The sequence below is a fragment of the Dipodomys spectabilis genome, unplaced genomic scaffold, assembly GCF_019054845.1.
Source record: "Dipodomys spectabilis isolate Male_0828 unplaced genomic scaffold, ASM1905484v1 ptg000210l, whole genome shotgun sequence".
Classification (NCBI taxonomy): Eukaryota; Metazoa; Chordata; class Mammalia; order Rodentia; family Heteromyidae; genus Dipodomys; species Dipodomys spectabilis.
Window position 1 is genome coordinate 6,677,474 of NW_024870887.1, and position 19,809 is coordinate 6,697,282.

The window sequence follows — 19,809 nt, forward strand, 5'->3', positions numbered from 1 at the left end:
ACCCAACGCTTTGCCATCATCCTGTCTCAATAATAAATACTTCCACTGACCAATGCGGCCATGGATACAAACTGACTTCAAGGCACTTAAAAAACTAACCCAAGTAACGAACACCTAACTGGCTGCCACATTTCTTTCTACCTTATCAACTCACTCATTCAGTCTTACAAAATGCCCATCTTAGTTCTCTTCTCCTCTCCTCACCACCCAGAGGCATCCACAGCTTGGGATGCATTAAGTTGCTCTACTCTGGAGTCCAAGTAGTTATAACTGAGGTTTTGGGGAAATATATGGGCTGTTATGGGTCCCTGTGCTCCCTCCAGTCCAGACACCTCCAGTCTAAGCTTGGAGTTTTCAAGTTAGTGCAATGATTTGTAGGTATGGCACAGCAGAATACTTAAGACCTTGGATGTATGGTAATCCTGCTATGTTCTACCCCATGGACTTCAGGATAAGGATGTGTGTCGGCTCAGGCTAGGGAGCTTGGCCTTCTGGTTAGCTGTTCTGCTGAAGCTTTCTACAAAAGTCTTTTGATCCTAAAGCCACAACAGGCTGCTTAGCCAAAACTGCAAGGACTGGAAGTAAAGGTACATATAAGAGCCTTGTTCTTCAGAGTTGAGGTCACACAGCATCCTCTGTGAAGAGTCCTCACTGACTCAGGGCCCAAATCATCTTCCCTGGTGATGAACAAATGCCATGCAGGCCCAGATCCACTCTGCATTCCAGGCAGGAAGATGTGTAATTCTCCATCTTCACTAGGGCACTGTTATGGTCTCGCTATCTTTGAACTTCAGATTAATATTTGAGAGCAAATTGCCCTTCTGCCCTCTATTCCAGTCTTTTTCCTTCCATCTCATCAAGCCATCCACTATTTTCTCCAGCCTTCCCAGGCCCTTAACCCTTTATCAGAACCAATACCCACCTGACAGGCCCATGAGCAGAGGGCAGGAGAGAAGGGAATTTGCTTTCCCCAGGAAGCACATTATACCTGTACATGGGTATTCGCACCCCTACTGCTGTCAGTGATACTCACAGATCTAACTTCATATTGTAACTTGGTTTTTAACAAAGGCACATGGGTAGCACTTCATGAAATGGCACCTGCTTTACATCAAGCTTTATATTATCTACACATACGTATATGTATAATCAGTGTAGCATTACCCATTCTGCCTCTGTCCAAGTTTATACCTATTGGGAATCAAGAGAATAGAGGGGACAGTGGCAGGCAAGAAGGCACAGGCTAATTTGGCCACTGTCATTCATAAGCCCACAGATATATTTGTGTGATAAGGATTTTACCTTCCAGTAATTTTTAAGTCCTGAGGGCTTACTGGGACAGGAAGCAAACTCTGATATAGCTGCAATGTCTTCCAAAGTTTGTTAGAATCCTAATCCTCAAAGCAGAAGTGTTGAGATGTGAGGCTTTGTGGGTGGGGTTTTTTGGTAGTACTAGGGCTTGAACTCAGGTCTTTGTGCTTGCTAGGCAAGTGCTCTACCTCTTGAACTACCTCTAGTTCTATTTGTCTTATTATTTATGCCAGTGGCTGGTCATGAGCCTTGATTCTCTTACCCATGCTTCCAGAATAGCTGGGGAAGTAGGCATATGCCATCATCTACACCCAGCTAATTTGTTAAGATGAGCTCTCATTAACTTTTGCCCAGTTTGTCTTGAACCATAATCGTGCTGATCTCTACCACAGGTACCTGGCTGAGAAAAGTGGGATCTTCTAAGAAACTGTGAAGGCTCAGTTCTCATGAATGGACTAATCCTGTTATCTCAGAGGGGGTTAGTTATGACATGAGTGGATTACTGAGAACAAGTTTTCACCACTTCCCATGATCCTACCCTACAACATACTTTCTTGCTCTACCTCCTTTTGCCATGGGATAATTGCAACAAGATGACCATCACCAACGGTGGTCCTCCCGACTTGAAAATAATAGATGGTTCTTCTTATGAAGAAATGTCTCCATTCTTTGTAAACCATCCAGTCCATGCCATTCTATCATAGCAGCACAAAACAGGCTAGGATTCTGTTTTTATTCTTTAATGAATGTATGGGCTTGATTAGATATAATCTTATATTGCTGGCCTGCAAAAGACTGGTCTTGAATTTTTGAGAACTGCAGTTTCCTTATATCTGAGACAGTCAAGGCCTACCCAGGCCCTAGCTTCTGGACAAGTATGAACCACAGACACACCATAATCACCAGTGGCCACACAACTACAAACACCAAGATGGAACCCTTTATCTTTCCATACACCTGATGAAAAATGAATGGCTAGTGTCCTCTCTGAAGGCACTCCATTAGACCTGGGAAAATACAGGAGCAGCCACGAAATGAGGCCTCATGCAATCACACCTGGGCACTAGGTTTTAGCAGAATAGCTCAAGCAATGGACGGAGCAGTGAGCTGCTTTAGCATACTCTGCACCTAAAAATATGTTATTGGACATGGGTGTTCTTCTCAGAGTAAGCCATTTCCCTAATTGAGGAATGAACTACCTCAACAAGTCAGATGCAATCCTTCCTTAACTAACGTTGCTGACATGTGGCTATGGCTTGAACAGAGGCACTTCATGGGCTAACTAATTCACTGTGATACAGAGATGCAATTGCTTTCCTGTGCTACTATAATGATTCTTCACAAACTTGGCAGGTTTAGTTGGCTTCTCTGCTCAGGGTCTCAAAAAGGCCAAAATCAAGGTATCAGCAGCAGGATTTTCCTCCTATCTGGGAGCTCTAAAGAAGACTCAGCTTCAAGCTCCTTCAGGTTATTTGTAATGCTCTGCTCCTTAAGGCTACAGGACTAACAATCCTTTTTTTTTTTTTTTTTGCTGGTCATTGGCCTGGGACCCTTCTCAGTTACTTCTGGTTGTTTCTCTATCTTCAAACTAGCAATGGCTGCTCAACTCACTCTGGAGCTTCAAATCGCTCTGTGACACTTCTCTGTTGCTTCTAGCATGAACTGTTCCCTACTTCTTTTTTCTTAATTTGTATTTTTATTGTTATTATAAAGGTGATATATAGAGAGAGAAGGGTTATAGTTACATGAGTCAGGTAAAGAGTACATTTACTTTGGGACAATATCACCCCTTCCCTTACTCTCTCCCAGTTTCCCCCTCAAGTCCCCACCCACTAGTTGTATAGTTATTTTCCATGCAGTGTCTAGTGAGTACCACTGCTGTATTTGTCCTTCCATTTCTGTGCCCCTTTCCTTATAATCCCAAACACAGATAAGCAAACAAACAAAAGAAAATAAAAACCACAACAAAGATAAAAATCCTTTGTTTCCATTTTGTTCTCCACTTCTAAGGGTTCCTGTGCCCAGACAGGACCCACCTGCATCTTCTTCTACTTTCAAGTCATTGTGTAGTGATTGAATCACTTCAAAGTCATTTCTGCCATATAAAGGATCATCTGCACAGGTTGCAGGTATTAGGATGCACATGTCTTTGTGGGGTTGCTTTCTCTACCACAGGGATTATTATCTCTGCTTTAAAGAGTTGGAAAGTTTTGAGAGTGTTAAGAGTGAGGTGAAGTAACTTTCCCAAGGGTACTTGTGATGACTATGGGGTTCAAAGTTACTCCTGTATGAGTGCACAGGCTGTGCTCTTCCTATAATACACACATCCCTAAGTCTGGAATAGCCTGGCATCCCAGCCTACATTCTGGGGATGGTGGGTGGTGAAGAATCCTTTTTGGGCTATACCTCGTCTCTCTTTACAGCCTTGTCTTTTGTGCCTGCTGTGCTTTGGAAATCCTCATTCTAAATTTAGAAATCCCATATTTTCCCTTGTATGTGCGCCAAGCATTCCTTCATTGGAAATGCAGACCCATCTATCTCCACCACACACACACACACACACACACACACACACATACACACACACACATATGCACACACATGCACACACACTTCTTATTGGGCAATGGAGTCTTTTATCTCTGAAGACCAAAAGCTAAAAGTAAGGCTTAGCCTGAGAGTAAGGAGATATATTATATATATCTCATGGTATGTAAATTGGAATGTAAGCATCCAATTTTAATGCAAATTAACTCTGAAAAAAAGTCGAAAAGTCACATTTCCCTAAAGCCTGATCATATCCCAAACTGTGGATATAATTATCAAAACTATGCAGCTCATCTTAGAAACACCTGGTGGAGCTGGCCTTCAGTTGCTCATGCCTATAATCCCAGCAACGCAGGAGGCTGCAATCTGATAATCATGGTTTGAAGCCAGCTTGGGCAGGAAGATCTGTGAGACTCTTGTCTCCAATAAACTCCTAATTAAACAAAAAGCTCAAGTGGAACTGTTGCTTAAGTGATAGAGTGCTAGCCTTGAACAAAAGAAGCTCAGAGACAGCACCAAGGACCTGAGTTCAAGCCCCAGGATGGAATGATGGGTCAGGGGCTTGAGTGGGTATAGGTACAGGTACAGTGGCCAAGACATGACCTTCAGTGTTTATAAGCAACAAATGAAAAGTGAGATGGTGAAGGGTAAGTGTGTCTTGTGACTGAACACCATTGTGGTTCCCTTGGCTAATACTTTCATGTACTTCTGTGCTGTGAAATAAAATCAACTTACATATGTAAATGCATCTAGAGCACAGAGAAATTCCAGAAAGGAAAGATGCTCTGGCCTGCTGTTGTTATACCTTTTTATGATCAAACAGAACTCTTAAGCATGACTTTAAGCATGACTCCTATAACGCAGTAAGACATTTTTAAATGTTGTCTCCATTGTCCATATCCATGAGTTCCTCATCCATGAACTCAACCAACCATGGTTTATGTTTTATAGAAAAATACTGGAGAAAAATGTCCATCTTGAACAGATATATATGCATTTTGAGGCTTTGAATACACATTTCCTTGTCATTTCACCTACCTAGTATAGCAACTACTTATGTAACATTAACATTATATTAATTATAATTAATTACATATAATTAAGAGATTACTTAAGCATACAAGAGAGTGTGCATAGGTTATCTATAAATATTATGCCATTTTATACAAGGTACTGTCTTGGAACCAATACTCCAAGAAATGGAGGGACAACTCTATTGCTTTTTCACATGTTGAATTCCCTCCCCATTCAATGTCTTGCTTTTTAAATACATTTCAGTGAGCAGCTTCTGAACTGTCCAGTTGTTCTTGGCTGCATGGATGAGAAGTTGGGTGAATGCTCTTGCTTTAAGTTCCAGGTCAAGTAGGAAACAGGGAAAGGTATTAGGCACAGATAACTAAATATAAGTGCATAAGAGGGCACAGTACAATGACAGGCAAAGAGAATCTGCTGCTGAAGACACAGAAGGAAGAAATAATAAGATGAGAGAAAGGGCAGGGAAGGTGATGCAGTTCCAGAGGAAGCCACCCAGAGCCTCCCTCTTCAGGAGAACCAGTCTGGTGGAGAAGGAAGGCTGGGTTACTCTGAATCCTGCAAGCTGCTGGTGGTCCTGCCAGCTGGAGGCCTGAAAGCTAGAGGGTGGAATGGGTTGAAGATGAAGTCAAAGAGGAGTGTGGGCCTCTTCCTTAGGACAAATGAGAGCCACTGTGGAGCTAGCTTGAAAGGTTTGCATTGTAAAAAGAATATTGGCAAAAATGGGAGGACAGACATGACAGGAATAGAAGAGGGGGAGGATACTTAGGGGACTGAGGAAGACAGAGAGAAGAGGATGGCTGTGAGGGATACCGAGGGAAGTGGACCTCTAAGACTTGTTGATTGGGAAGACAGGGAAGCATCTCCTGCAACAACGCTGAGCCAGGATTCCTTTGCTCTAATGGACAGCTCCCTTCGCCCCTGGCACCAGCTGAAGCATTGCACCCAGATCCCACTAACTCTCAATCATCACGCAGATCCACTTGTAAATTCCCACCTTCATTAGTCAGAGGCTTCTGCAGATGTTACCCTATCCACATGATGCATCCACCCTTGGAAAAGCACTGCATTTTGCTGAAAATTCTGCTAAAAAGAAAAAATAAATCTAGAAATCCATTCTGACTTTCAAAGTACTGCTACCTAGCCATCACATAATGGAATATTGGAGTACAAGAAAACAAAGTGTTTCCTATGATAGTTGTCTGCAGTGTGATTTTTTTGTGGTTCAAATTTTTTTGTGGTGGATTATAAAATGTCTTTCCTATACCTCCTGGGGACCCTTTCTCAACTTTTCTATTCAAATCAGCCCTTGCTAATGCCAACCGACTCAGAAACCAGCTAGATGAGATTGCTTCTTGATTTGAGCAGATGTGTGTTAACATTGCTATAAAGGAAAGGTGCTGGGAAGTTGGAGCAAAATGTGCCATCGTTGAAAATGACATGCTGCCTGCATGCAAATGTGACTGGAAAAAGGACTATCCTCACCTTGTGTAGTTCAAGAGGGCAGAACAATCCCCAGCAGGCAAGCTGGAGAGAACAGGGCTACAACTTAGAAGTATGTTCTAACAATTCCACAAAAAAACTCTCTCAACTCAGAACGTGGTGAACTGTGAGAGAGGGATTGCATCATTATGAGGAGCACTGGGACAGAGATTGGATGTCTGTTGTCTATCAGAATGACTACAGGGAACATTCATTTGCTGGTGAGGGGAAAGGCCAGAACTCATTAAGTAAAGAGGACTCTAGTGTCTCATGCTTGTAAACCTAGTTACTCAGGAGACTGAGATCTGAGGATTCTTGTTTCAAGCCAGCCCAGGCAGAAATGTCTCTGAAACTCTTATCTCCAATTAATTATAAAAAAAAATCCAGAAGTGAAGCTGTGGCTCAAGTTGTAGAGTGCCAGCTTTGAGAAAAAATAGCTAAAGGACAATACCAAGGCCCTGAGTTCAAGCCCTAATACTGGCACAAAAATGGAGGGAGGAGGGTGCTTGAGGTCAGGATAGACAATCAGCTCTCAGCTCTTCCTAGAGAAATCCCTGCCCTGTTGAGAATGCTAGTCTTCAAGGTTAGCGCAGGCAAACCTGCCCTTGAACCCCATACCAGCACAACAATGAACCTTATCATAATGCACAAGGCCTTCCCAGTCTGGGTCTCAAGAGGGTCAGTTTGGTGAGTGGGTGTTGGGGTTTTCTGTTTCATTTCCTGGGCCTTCAGCCTGGCCCCTGCCTGGCAGGAGACCAAGTTTTCTGATGGATGTCTCTACACTGCCCAGTTTGGGAGAACAGATGCTGTGGGTCAGGCCAGAAGCCATAAATTTCCAGGAAATAATTCTTAGTGACTGGGGAAGAAAGCCATAAACCACTCTAGGGGCAGGGATAGGAGACAGTGTCAGTGGACAATGCCTGGCATTACTACTAACTGCCAGCACAGGCCCATGGATCACTCTTTTGGCTTGCACCCTGTTCCCAGAGCCCATGCCAATACTCTCCCAGTGCTTTGAGAAAGGAAGGTTCCCTTTAGGGATCTCCCTCTTACTCTACTCTGATTTGTTTGGCCAACTGTGATTTTGGGCCTCTCACATGGTGGCACTATATACACTAAGGGCTGGAATACCCAATGACAAAACTGATCATAGACTCATACTGGGCCCATATAATGCCACATGCTTAGTTCATTGGATTTTCACAGCAATACCAAGAGGCAGAACAATTATCCCGAAGTCACACTTTGAATCCACAAGGGAAATGAGGGTATTTACTAGCTGGATGGAACGGGGCTTTCTTATTGCTGATTGCCTGCAAGCCCCAACCATGTATCGCTGTGGCCAGATCTGTGCATGATTTGAGGTTCTGTAATCAGCCCATCTTACTCCTTCCTTTCTCACCAAGAGACACAGCCAAGATAACCCAAAGATTTCTGTGGCAATAAACCTGGACTCTGTTTATGTACCCAGTGCATGAGCTATCCTCAGGGAAGTCAAGGAACATGAATGGAGGTTAATGTCACTCCTGTTCCTCATTTTCTTCCTCCTTAGACTTCTTCCAATTACAAATATCCAGGTTCATTGCTCTCAATTCAAGTCTGCACCTGACCCCTTGGCCTCAGTGCTCCTTTTGGTCCTATCAGATTTTACATCTCAACTTTTCCCCAGCAATCTATCTGGGTGTTTCCCTGGTCCTTAGCATCCAAGCTGCCTCATGGAGAAATTCTCTCATTGTGACCTCCTTCTTAAAGCCACTGCTCTGATGCCCTGTCCAGCCTTCCACCAAAGGAATGACTCACTCAAAACTTTCAGGTCCTCATGCCCAACAGGTGTGACCATTCATCTGTTGCTGGACCTGAGATTACAGAGATACCCTCCCCAGTCCCCAGGTTGTACTGAATGATATGGTATAGATACTTACCAAATAGGTAATACCAAATAGGTACTTACCAAAATTCTCCCCACCCCAGATGTCCATGTCTGTGTCATACTTCCCCAAGTAATCAAACCAGGCTTTGTCAATCACGAAAAGTCCACCAGCTATGATTGGAGTCCTGTATGTTAGAAAGAAAATAGGAGATCAGTTATAGAAAGAGATGCTCTCAAACTCTTCTATCCTGGGTATTCAGAACTAAGGACAGTTTCTTCCTATTTCTGCTCCTCTTCAGAAGGGCCAATGTCTTTTCCAATAACTTAAAACAAAGACCGGTCCAGGGTTTGATCCTCTGCTTGTAGATCTCCTGACCTTGAAGATGGACAACTATACTGTTCCCATGAATGCTTACTGACCTCTCCCTAGGCCCTGCTCAGTGGGGTTCTCTGGGTATCTATATTACTGGAGAGTGTGCAGTGGGTCACTGACTAGGCAAAGAAGCACTTGGATAGCATTTGTCTATAACACATCCATCTTCTGAACTAGGCTCTCCCACCTTGTTATCTTTCTTTGCCCCTCTATTATGTGTTGGATTATATCTCTTCCACAAAGAAAAAAAAGAGGCATGTTGGAGTTGTAATACTAAGTACTTCATAATCTGTCCTTATTTGGAGACAGGGCCTTTATAAAGGCAATCAAGTTCAAATGGGATCATTGGGATGAGCCTTAATTCAATATGACTGGGATTCTTATAAAAATGATGCATAAGAAAAAGTCAACCCAATGAAAATGACCAATGTCATTTTAAATGACAACTATGACTTTGAATAGTTATGGTCTCCCTAAGTCATTAGACAGAAATCACACTCCAGTGGCCTCTCTCTAGTTCTTCAAGCACTTACTACCGTCCTGCCACTCCATATTTGCTTGGAGTCTCCCAAGAGGCTTGGGATGAGTTTGCCATTAATCCCAAGTGAGATCTCAAGACCATTCTTAATGGTGAGATCACAGGTTCAGTTCTATTCTAGGCCAAGCCCTCTGATCAACTCTGAATTCCAGATGGACAGCTTGCCAGCAAGAACTATGTATCATAATGAGGCCTGAAGAAAGAATGTAGAGCACCACAGTATAACACCAGCAGCCCAGAATTCATGCTGCCATGTTCTTATAGAGGATACAGATATGCTGGTTAAAACTCATAGCAGTGACCATGGCTTAAGATTAGCCTCCACTTATTCATCTTTCCTAGACTTAATCCTGACATCCAAGATCTGAGGGATCTTGGCTATAGCCAAGGAGCCACCTTTTCCCTTACTAGTGACCCAAACAAGAACATCTCAGGGCCTCCATTGTTAGTAGGAATTATAAAGCTATCCTGGCCCATGGGAAGGTGGACAGTGTTAGATGCCACTCCTCAGCACAGGTCTCTACCTGGTCCCTATCCACATAGATGGAAGTTCCTATGGATACAGGAACCTCCTAGAAGTAGAAATAGCCTGGTACAGGATTCTTTCCTTGTCTGTCAATCATTAAGCATTTATCATGGACCTTCCCTGTACCACGGAACAACAGGAGTGACCAGTGGTACAGAGTCTGACCTCGCTACTCCGATTCATTCTTCCTACTCACCTGATGGGCTCAGTGGGGTCTAGGCGCCGAGCCTTCTGCTCTGGGGAGAGCTGTTCCCATCGGAAGTGAAGGCTCCAGTCAAACCCTAAAACATAGCATTAATCTGGTTGATTTGGCTTCTCAAGGTATCTGCAGTCTGTCCAGCTCATGGACATACTTTGGAAGCTGTTGTCTGAGATGTCTGGCTTCCCCTGGCCTAATCAGAAGCAGAGATATCAAAGGTCCCTCTCACACCTTCCTTGGGTGGAGTTAGGGAATAATAGGTAGAGGGTAAGAGTCCAGGTATAGAACCCAAGGTAGCAAGAGGTTTCCCATAACCATGTAGATAATTCAAATCACCTAGAAGTTGGTTTTCAGTTGAGAGAGAGTGGTATTGGACCTTAAGCACAGATCGGAGGAGGCCTCTAAGAGAGCAATGCCAATGCCAATGTGGCAGAATGTATTAGACTTCATGCGTCTGGTGGAATGCTTGCTTCTACACATCCTTAGGCCCAGGGGTGAGCCTTGTCTTGGAACTAGAGCTCAGGGTCTGGATGTCCTGCCATTCCCCTTACTCTTCCCTTACGTTCTTGTATGTAAGGGCCAAATGGACTGAATTCTGCAATGAGATGAAGGGCTGGATGCTCTGAAGTCTGCATTAAGAGAATAGTCCCTACTTTCCCCATATGAGACAAGGATGAGGAGGAAGGAAGTCTTCACTCACCCCCTCTGAGCTCTGAGGCTGACTCGATGTAGTTGAAGGTATCCAGGTTAATGATATCAATCACAGGGCACACCACCTTAGTGTAGTCCTGAAAAACAGAAGACCTTGTAGTCCGTATGTGGGGAAACCTGTCTGGGAGTCAGGGAGTGTGACAGGGCCTAAGGCTGGTAGGACTGTAAATAAAAGCATGTTAATTTCTGGATATGAGTTTCATCATCTACAGCATGGAGCACTGGACCCCATGACCCCTCTGGTTCTGGTACTTAATGTGCTAAGAGCCTGCTCTTGACTGCTAGAGGCCTTGCTGAACACTGCGACCATGTGAGAACGATGGAAATATAGCAGAAGCTAGGTAGGGAGTACTACACATGGGGAGGGGAGAGACCAAGAAGAAGGGATACTGGAAGCCCCTCACCATTTGGTGGGGCCTGAGGAAGCTGGCTAGGTGATTCCAACCTAAAGTAAAAAAAAACAAAGCCTTCAACTCAAAGTAGAAATTCGTGTTTCCAAATACTTGCTTCTCAGCCTATGATTCCTGAATCAACTGATTAATAGCTGTCCTCTGAAGATACATATCTGTAATTCTAGCCCCAATGTCCCTCCTACTTCCCAGCCAATAAGGCACCCCCATGTGCATTCACTCAGCCTTCAAATGATGGCTTCATCATCTCCCCAAACACACATCCTTTCCCTCAGTTCCTTGCTTATATTGACGTATCATCATCTGTTGCTCTCCCAGCACTAAATTAAGAAGGTTTAACATGCCCATGAACCCACTCAGATTCTTACAGTTCTGACTCTAAAATGGCTGTCAATTTACCCTGCCTCTCCTCTATCCCCTCATGCCAGGAAAATGGCACTGGGCCCCTAACCCCCACCCCATCCCACTCATCCTCTTCTCTTCCTCCCATTCTACATAAGGCTGCCAAAGCTCACTTTTAGGGCTGCAAATCTGACTGTGTCACTCAGCTGCCAAAAACTTTGATCACTTCTAAGATGAGGTATAAATTCCTTAGCATGGCAACCAAGGCCATGGAAACCTGCTTCCTCATGTGAGTGAGAACATGAGGCATTTATCTAAGCAGAAAAGAGGTCACCAGAGGCTACGAAGTATGGCAGGGAGGGAGGAGATGGAGGTGGATAACAGTTACTAAGATGGAAGAGAGGCGTAAATACTAATGTTCTATAGCACAATAAAGTGTACACAGCCCACAGTAACTTATCACGTATTTCAAAATAGCTAGAAGAGAGACTTTTGAATGTTCCCAGCACACAAAGAAATGATAAATGTTTGAGGTGACAGAAATGCTAATTACTCTGATTTGATCATTACTCATCGTATCCATGTATCGAAATGTCAGAGAGTATCCCATGAATATGTACAATTATTCTGTCGATTAAAGTAAACATCCCCTCATCCTTCATTCCAACCTCATCACTTTCTGCTTCCGCAGGGCCCACCCTGACGATGGCCATCAAAATCATCCAGGAAGGATTTTCAAACTATGCAAGCTAAAGACCTCAGTTCTTGGGGTGGAGGCACTGTACACATGTTCTCTTCAAGTTTCCTAATCCTGAGCGAGTACCCCCACAAATGGTTTGCGTGGCAGTAAACCAAGACCACAGGTAATACAGACAGGTTGGGAGCATAGAGACCCTTATGTAGCTCACCAGGAACTCAGCAGCATGATGGAGGCTACAGGACTCGGAGAAATGGCAGGATCACTTTCCCATCCTCTGTTACTGTCCATCCTTGGGCCAACTCAGGCAGGAACCTCTGCTTCTCCTTGAAACTATTTAATTTCCTGGTTCAATCTTTTCTCTAAATGAGGTTGTCTGCTTATTTTAAGCTCCAGATCCACTGAGTGCCTGATTCTGAGTTCACAGACTTAATTTGGTCCTGAGCCTCCTACATTCAACTCACTCTGACAGTAACAAGGTGCCTCTGAAAACCAATTGGCCCAGGTGGCAAGCAATGCTCATTGCCAATGCATTGCTTCCACAACTGGGATGTCACAGATGCTACATTCACTTCCAGTACTGTACCTGCCCAGCTGCTATCAACCCTCTGGGGCCTACCTTGCACACTGTCATTGTATGTCTATTTCTGGATATCCACTGCACACATGCACACATGCACACGTGTACACACACAATACACACACACACATGCCCTCAAAGATGCACCTGTCATTTGAATTTTAAAATGTCCTTATGGTTCAGCATAAGACTGACAAAGTCTTCATTTTGTCTTTACTTGATGCTGAGTTTGGGGGAATGGGGTGCCCTGCTACTACATTAAGTCCTTCTGTGACCTTTGTGAAGCAAAGATATGTTTGGGCCATACTCTTGATCCTACCTCTAATGCCTAGAAATGTGTGGTCTAGAAGAGAGTTCTTGTTTACCTGGGAGCCTTGGTCCATAGCTGATAGTCAATTGTAGTATGATTTATGGGCAGGACCTTGGCCTGTGCAATTACTAGTATGACCTCTTCTGGGGCCTGGAGACCATAAGGGAGGTCAGCTGCATTTATGTAACTGACCTCAAAATAAAAGAATTGGATCATAGCATGTGGATGAACTTTCCTCTTGGGCAGCATTTCCCCCCAACCCTCCAATGGCCCAGGTGCTGTCAGACATTTTTGCTGGGATAACTAAGTACTGTCTCTACAACTCCTCCCCCTCCCCGCCCCGGGAGATGATGACAACTGAGAGCTCATGGCTGGAACCCTCCCCATGCATTTCTTCCTGCCACAGATTTTAACCTACATCCTTGTATTATAATCAACATGGCCACAACGACATCAGCTTTGATGATTCTGCGGGTCTTTCGAGCAAATGACTGGGCTCTAGAATGGTCCGAGGACTCTAAAACAATAGTTCTGTTTTAATTTCAAAAAAGAATCTCCCCATCATCTTTGAAAACCAAAATGTAAAATAAAGGGCTGATTGCTCGGCCTAGCCATAGGCTACAGAGCAACCCCCATGGGTGCTGTTCCAGGGTGGTGACAGACTTGGAGTACTCTCTCTACAGCTTCTGTCCTCAGACTCCTGTCAAAGCTCAGCTATAAGTGTCTGCTTGGCTCAGAGTCATGAAGACTAGGCAGGGAAGGGGGCTACTTGAGGCCAAGTGCTATGTAGAGCCATGACCTTGCAAAGAGGGTAGAGGAGATACTGTAAATGAGTCACCAAAGCCAGGATATGCCCTGGCTTTATGACTGAGGGCATCAGTGTCAGCTCCACTATTGTGTCCCTCAGCCATGCCCCACATACAGCCTAGTGGGCAGCAGGTGTTCACTGCCACTGGCTAAAAGATGGTGACAATGAAGTCCCTCTAAGGACATTGGGTCATAGCCTGGCAGCAGGCAGGCAGAGATATTACAGCCCTGCAGGGTGGCCGCTCCTGCTGGATGCTCACAGATGGAGGGACTCTCAATACAAATAGTAGACCCAGCAGAGGCCTTTGCTGTGTGACAGAAGGCTGTAACTTGAAAGCCAGGCCTACACTTAGGCTCAAGTGGGCAGCTGGTAGAATCCCTGGCAGATCATTGCTACTCTACTCCATCTTTACTCCTCCATCATATAAATCCAAGCCACCTTCCTCCTTGATCTCTTGTCCCTTATCAGAAGCAAACCCATAGGCTGAGTGCATCAGACAGGGGCCATCAATCACCACTGCTGTCACTGATTCACGTAATTAAATTTACATTGTGAATGAGCCATCAGAAAGTTCTAGAGGTGTTTCTTTTCACACTCACTGGCATTCCTTAGCACCTACTGTGCCTTAGGAGCCACAGCTGCACAAAGATGAGCCAGATTCCTCAGTGTAGAAAAAGCAAGCAAGTAGTGGACAATTTCAATTTGGGGTGGAATGAACACACAGCCTGGGGGTCCTCTAAGCTACCCTAGTGGTAGGTTCGGGGAGCAGAAGGGGGCCCTCATCAAAGAAGTAATGCCATGGAATATAGACAAGACATTTGGATTTCCATTCCAGCTCTACCATCGAGAATACACATGACCTTTAGAAAATGGACATGTTCCATGAGCCTCCATTTCTTTTTCATCTATAAAGTGGTGACAAACTATTATTTGCAAAATAATCCTTGTCTTTTCAAAATAGAGTTCCTGTGAGGAGAAAAGGAGTAAAGCCTGAACAAGGCATCAAAGAATATGTAAGGTATTATTTATACAAATTCACTGAATGTTAAAGATCAAGATCTCTAGAAGGGTACCACTGGCTCACACCTGTAATCCTACTTACCCAGGAGGCTGAGATTTGAGGATCACGGTTCAAAGCCGGCTAGGGCAGGAAAAGCTGTGAGACTCTTATCTCCAATAAACTACTCAAAAAAGCCAGAGATGGCACTGTGGCTCATGTGGTAGAGTGCTAGCCTTAAACAAAAGAGGCTCAGGGAGTGAGTGCAGGTTCAGAGTTCAAGCCCCAGGACTGGCAAAAATAAAATAAAATATCAAGACTTCTCAAAATCTCCCTACTGAAGAAATATGTAGCTAAGGAGGGGGAACAGAGTCCTGTGTTTAAAATGATAGCAACTTGGTGTATGTTTCTAGTATCATGAGGTAAGTAGAGGGAGAAGAAGGAAAACTGGGGAGGCTTTCAATGTGGCAGACACCAGCTAAAGATGGCTTAGGACACCTCAAGTCCAGACTCTTTATTATCTTGCTCTACTTTAGAAAATCCCAAACTCCAATCGCAGCTTTAAACTTCCACCTTCACTCAGAAGACGGAAGCCTGCTCTATGCTGACGAGACACATGCAAACATAAACATGAACCACAGCTCCTGCCCTCAGGGGGCCACCTCCGTTAAATGGTCCCATAGCATCCAAGGCAGCAAGGGCCTCAAGGAAACCTCTGCACCTCTGCGTAGGACACAGCCAGACCCAGCTCTGGTATCTGTCTAATTGCTTTGCTATGAAAGTTTTAGCTCTGATAGCAGTGGGAATTAAGGAATTGTCCTTTGGAGGCCTCGCTTAGTCTTGTGGCTGAACCACTCACAGAGATGAAGCATTTGGTCAGAGGTATGCAGGCAGCACTCCTTTTTGGGAGGAAGATGAAGCTTTTGCTCAGCTGGGGTATGGCTAGCTGCAGAAGCTGAAATAACAGCATCTTTCAGAGAGGTGTCTGAGATGAGCTCAGAGCCATGTGAGCCCACATACCCATTATGGCTGAGCCAGGAGAGTAAAGTTTACTTAATATGTCCAAATACCAAATTCCTGTGTTATCTAGTAATTCTACACCTTGGTCTATTCTCCAAGGTACTCAAAAAACTTGTATATGAATATTTATATTTATATTATTCCTCATATTAGAAAGGAAGAAACAACCTAATTGTCCATTGATGGATGAATGGCTAAGCAAAATGTGGTTTATACATACTGTGAAATATTACTCCACCATGAAAAGACATATGGATATGTACTGCAATGCTCATAAAGTTTAAAAATATGTTGAATGAAAGAAGCTAGTATCAAAAGGTCACATGTCATGATTTCAATGCTATGAATGTACAGACTAGACAAATCCATAGAGATAAAGATTAGTAAGTATCATTAAGGAATGACTGCTAATGTAAATAAAGTTTGTCTGAGATGTGATGGTTTTATAGATTGTTTTATAGTCCAGGTGCCAATGGCTCACGCCTTAATCCTAGCTACTCAGGAGGTTGAGATCTGAGGATCAAGGTTTGAAGCCAGACTGGCAGAAAAGTACCCATGAGACTCTTATCTCCAATTAGACACTCAGAAAACTGGAAGTGGCACTGTGGCTCAAGTGGTTGAGTGTTAGCTTTGAGCACAAAGAGGCTCAGGGACAGTACCCAGGCCGTGAGTTCAAGTTCCACAACCCCCCCCCCAAAAAAAACCCAAAAAACAGGTTTGTTTTACAATTAAATTGTAGGGAGGGTTTCATAATCTTGGGAACATAGGTCATTGAATTGCCTACTATGAACTAATTTAATGGTAAATTTTGTTATCTTTATTTTATAAACACAAACACACCCGCACCCTAAGGGCAGAGGCCATGAGCACCAAATCCACAGCTGTGATAGCTATTCTCAAAGAGGCCTGGCCATACCCAGCCCAGCTTCCTTCAGCTCTAGACCATAGCCAGCAAGCTGGGAACAGGGGGAGTAACCAGGGGGATGAAGCAGAGCAAAGAGTGATAACAATACTGGCCTTGGTCCCTGCCCTGGCTTCAGCTTTTCATTTTTCAGAAATGAACTTCCTGAGTGATCATGGTACACCACAATGTATTTGCCATTCTGGTAAGGGGGAAGTTACTTTAGAGACCACTTAGAAAATGCTTCTGTATAAGGAGAAAAAAAGCAAGATATAAAACTGTATAAATACAGCATGATTGCAACATTATAAAAAGACACTTTCTACAAAGAGAAAATGATCCTAAGACAGTAGACATCTTCATACAGTAGAATTTGGTTGATTAGTCTTCATTCTACTCTTCCACATTTTCTAGACTGTCTCTAGTGCCCATAGGTTACTTTTGCCATAGAAAATGAGAGAATCTTGCTTCTCTGTCCTGCCCTTTGCTTCCTGACCAAAAAGGACTCCTCTTATTCCACACTGCTTGTTTTCCAATCCACTTGTTTTCCCTCTGACTTTGGTTTAACTAGGGAACACATCATCTCTTTGGTATAAAATCCATGTGAACAGATGTTGTCTCCCATTTTCTCCCCCTCTCCCTAGGTAACCACAGTGGATTCCCTAACCTTTCTTCTGTTCTGCTACCTTAACATCAGTTGTCATTTACATACTTCAGATTCTTCTCAGTTCCAGATATGAGTGGTGGCAGGAAGACATTGCTGGCCCTGAGCTCCTATCAACAACTCAGAGAAAGAATAACTTCCCTAGAGATTAAAGGTACCCACTGGGAAGCAGATATCCCACATCATTGAGAGATGATCACATAGCTTTTCTTCATGAAGTACTTCCTTGCTACTAGAGTTTTCAGGTTTTCACTTCTCTGAAGTTCACTTCCAAACCAGTGCAGAGCCAGGACACAAGGAATCAATTTGTGTTGAGTAGTAACACTGAGCACCTACTCAGTCATCTAATAGGGGAGACAGACTTCTAGGCTCAGAAGAGGAAACGGTAGGCCAAGTGAGCAATTACCATGTGGAATGATCTTAGCTGGCCTTGCCGTCAGAAAAAGTTTCCCGGATGTGGAGAACTAGTAGAGGACTTGAAGAAACTGGAGGAATTGTGGTGAGGAAGAGCGTCATCAGAGGGAAAGGGGTAGGTCAGAGTTGGAGCATGAGGAATGTCGGGGCATGTTGAGCGATGAGGAGCAGTCCAGCTATGTCAGAATGCAACAATGGAAAACTCTGAGGCTGAGGACCAGAGTACAGTGGATGGATGCATTTAGAGCACCTTTGGTACCAGAAAAGGCTCCTCAACCGAATGGCCCCATCATCGCTTTGTGTTTTTCAATCCAGATCTTTCCACCTGTTTTATGATAAAGTGGGGACCTTTCAGACTAACACTTGGAGTATGATTCCTTGTTACCTCAGAGATAGTAGTCCCCAGTGAGATTTATTATCTAGGCCCACATAGGTAGCCTCTGTCAACCCACATGGGACACAGCTTGGGATGAACAGGCAGAGGGGCTTCCTAGTCCTTTCTTGAGCAGTTACACACTTAATGCTTTCCTACTCTGACATCAAAATTATGCAGGGAGAGGTCAAACAGCTATCATGGACAACAAGAAGAAAGCATCCTGGAATCCTAGCTCAGGGAACACACTGGTCAGGTATCATCAAGGTCCTGGTGCTAGATGACCTGCTAAGCAATATCAGGCCCAAACTGTTTCCTCATCTGTGAAACAGGTATGTTACAAATGCCAGACTCCTACGTCACAGACTGAAGAGTGGTGAGCAGCACAAACACAAATAAATCATTGATTTTGATATCTACAGCATGCTGTGTATTGGAGAGGGGAGGTGGATATATTTCAATACAAAATAAGAAGGGAGGGCTGGGAAGGTGGCTTAGTGGTAGAGTGCTTGCCTCGCATGCATGAGGCCCTCCCTGGGTTCGATTACTCAGCACCACATACACAGAAAAAAGCCTGAGATGGCTCTATGGCTCAAGTGGTAGAGCACTAGCCTTGAGCTGAAATGCTGAGGGATAGTGTCCAGGTCCAGAGTTCAAGCCCCACAACCGAACAAAAAAAAATAAGAAGGGAAAATTTAAACCGTTTTTCACTTTCCATGGTATAGCTTAGTCATGGAGAAAAGAATCATATAGAATTGCAGAGTCATTTATGGGTGGGGCGAAGCAAGAACTTCAAGTCTCTTAGAATCTAGTCTGCTAACTTTGCACACAAGTCCTTTAGGTAATGCATGAGGTAAAAAGAAGACACGGGCCTCAAGACCTAGTTGACAAAATCTGGCTAATTCTGCTGCCTCCTTCCTACAGAAGGCACTAATGAAGGATACTGTCCGGGTCGTCCTGTCTCACTCAGGAAGTTGAATATATCAAATATGACCCATGGGTAGCCCCAATTGCAAGCTTGCTGTGAGTGATGATGTGATAAGACAAACAACACACACCGTGGTCTTTGCTCAACCACTGAATGCTGCGTGACCTTAGTCAGGCCACTCTTTATTTCCATCATCTATAAATTGTAACTGCAATTAGTCTCACTGAGCTCCCTGTAGAATCAGGGGTTTAAGAGGGAGTTGGGGCAGGGACCCAGCTGGGCTCCTGGATCCTACTCACCTCTTTGACCCTGTGCAGCAGGGGCTGTAGCCAGTCTCTATTCACCTCACAGTGGCTGTCCAGGAATGTCAATGTGCTGCCCTGGGCAACATCAGCACCTCGTATCCGGGATCGGACCAGACCTGCATCAGGGACAGATAACGAGGCCATAGCCATTGTCTCCTCTATCATTGAGTAAGACCACAGAGGAGTCACCTGGCATTCCCCCTGAGTATCCAAACACAACCACAACCACCCCAGAAACCCACCTCACTAAGTCCTGCGCCCTGTCCTTCACCTCAACCTACCTTGCCGTACGCTGTTGCGTAAGCACTTCACCTTGGGTAGCTTCATGAGCTGTTTGCAATCATCGGCTGCAAAGAGAAACATTATGCTGAGCAAGGGCCCACTGTGTATACAGGTGAGCTGCAGGGGTGGGTAAGGCAGCCCTGCTTGTCATCGATACCTTGACTCCACAAGGCTCCTGGGCTGTGGAAG

General features: G+C 44.3%; 1 protein-coding gene across 1 annotated transcript in view; it reads right to left on the reverse strand.

Annotated features, from left to right (window-relative positions):
- The window catches only part of Galnt14 (polypeptide N-acetylgalactosaminyltransferase 14), a 217,500-nt gene that overhangs the window by 16,935 nt on the left and 180,756 nt on the right, over positions 1-19,809 (reverse strand). Inside the window, exons 5-9 of the mRNA XM_042696764.1 lie at positions 19,620-19,685; positions 19,333-19,454; positions 10,579-10,666; positions 9,876-9,960; positions 8,324-8,427 (exon numbers count right to left, since the gene is read on the reverse strand). Coding sequence (XP_042552698.1) covers positions 8,324-8,427; positions 9,876-9,960; positions 10,579-10,666; positions 19,333-19,454; positions 19,620-19,685 — 465 coding nt within the window. The remainder of the gene's footprint in view (positions 1-8,323; positions 8,428-9,875; positions 9,961-10,578; positions 10,667-19,332; positions 19,455-19,619; positions 19,686-19,809) is intronic.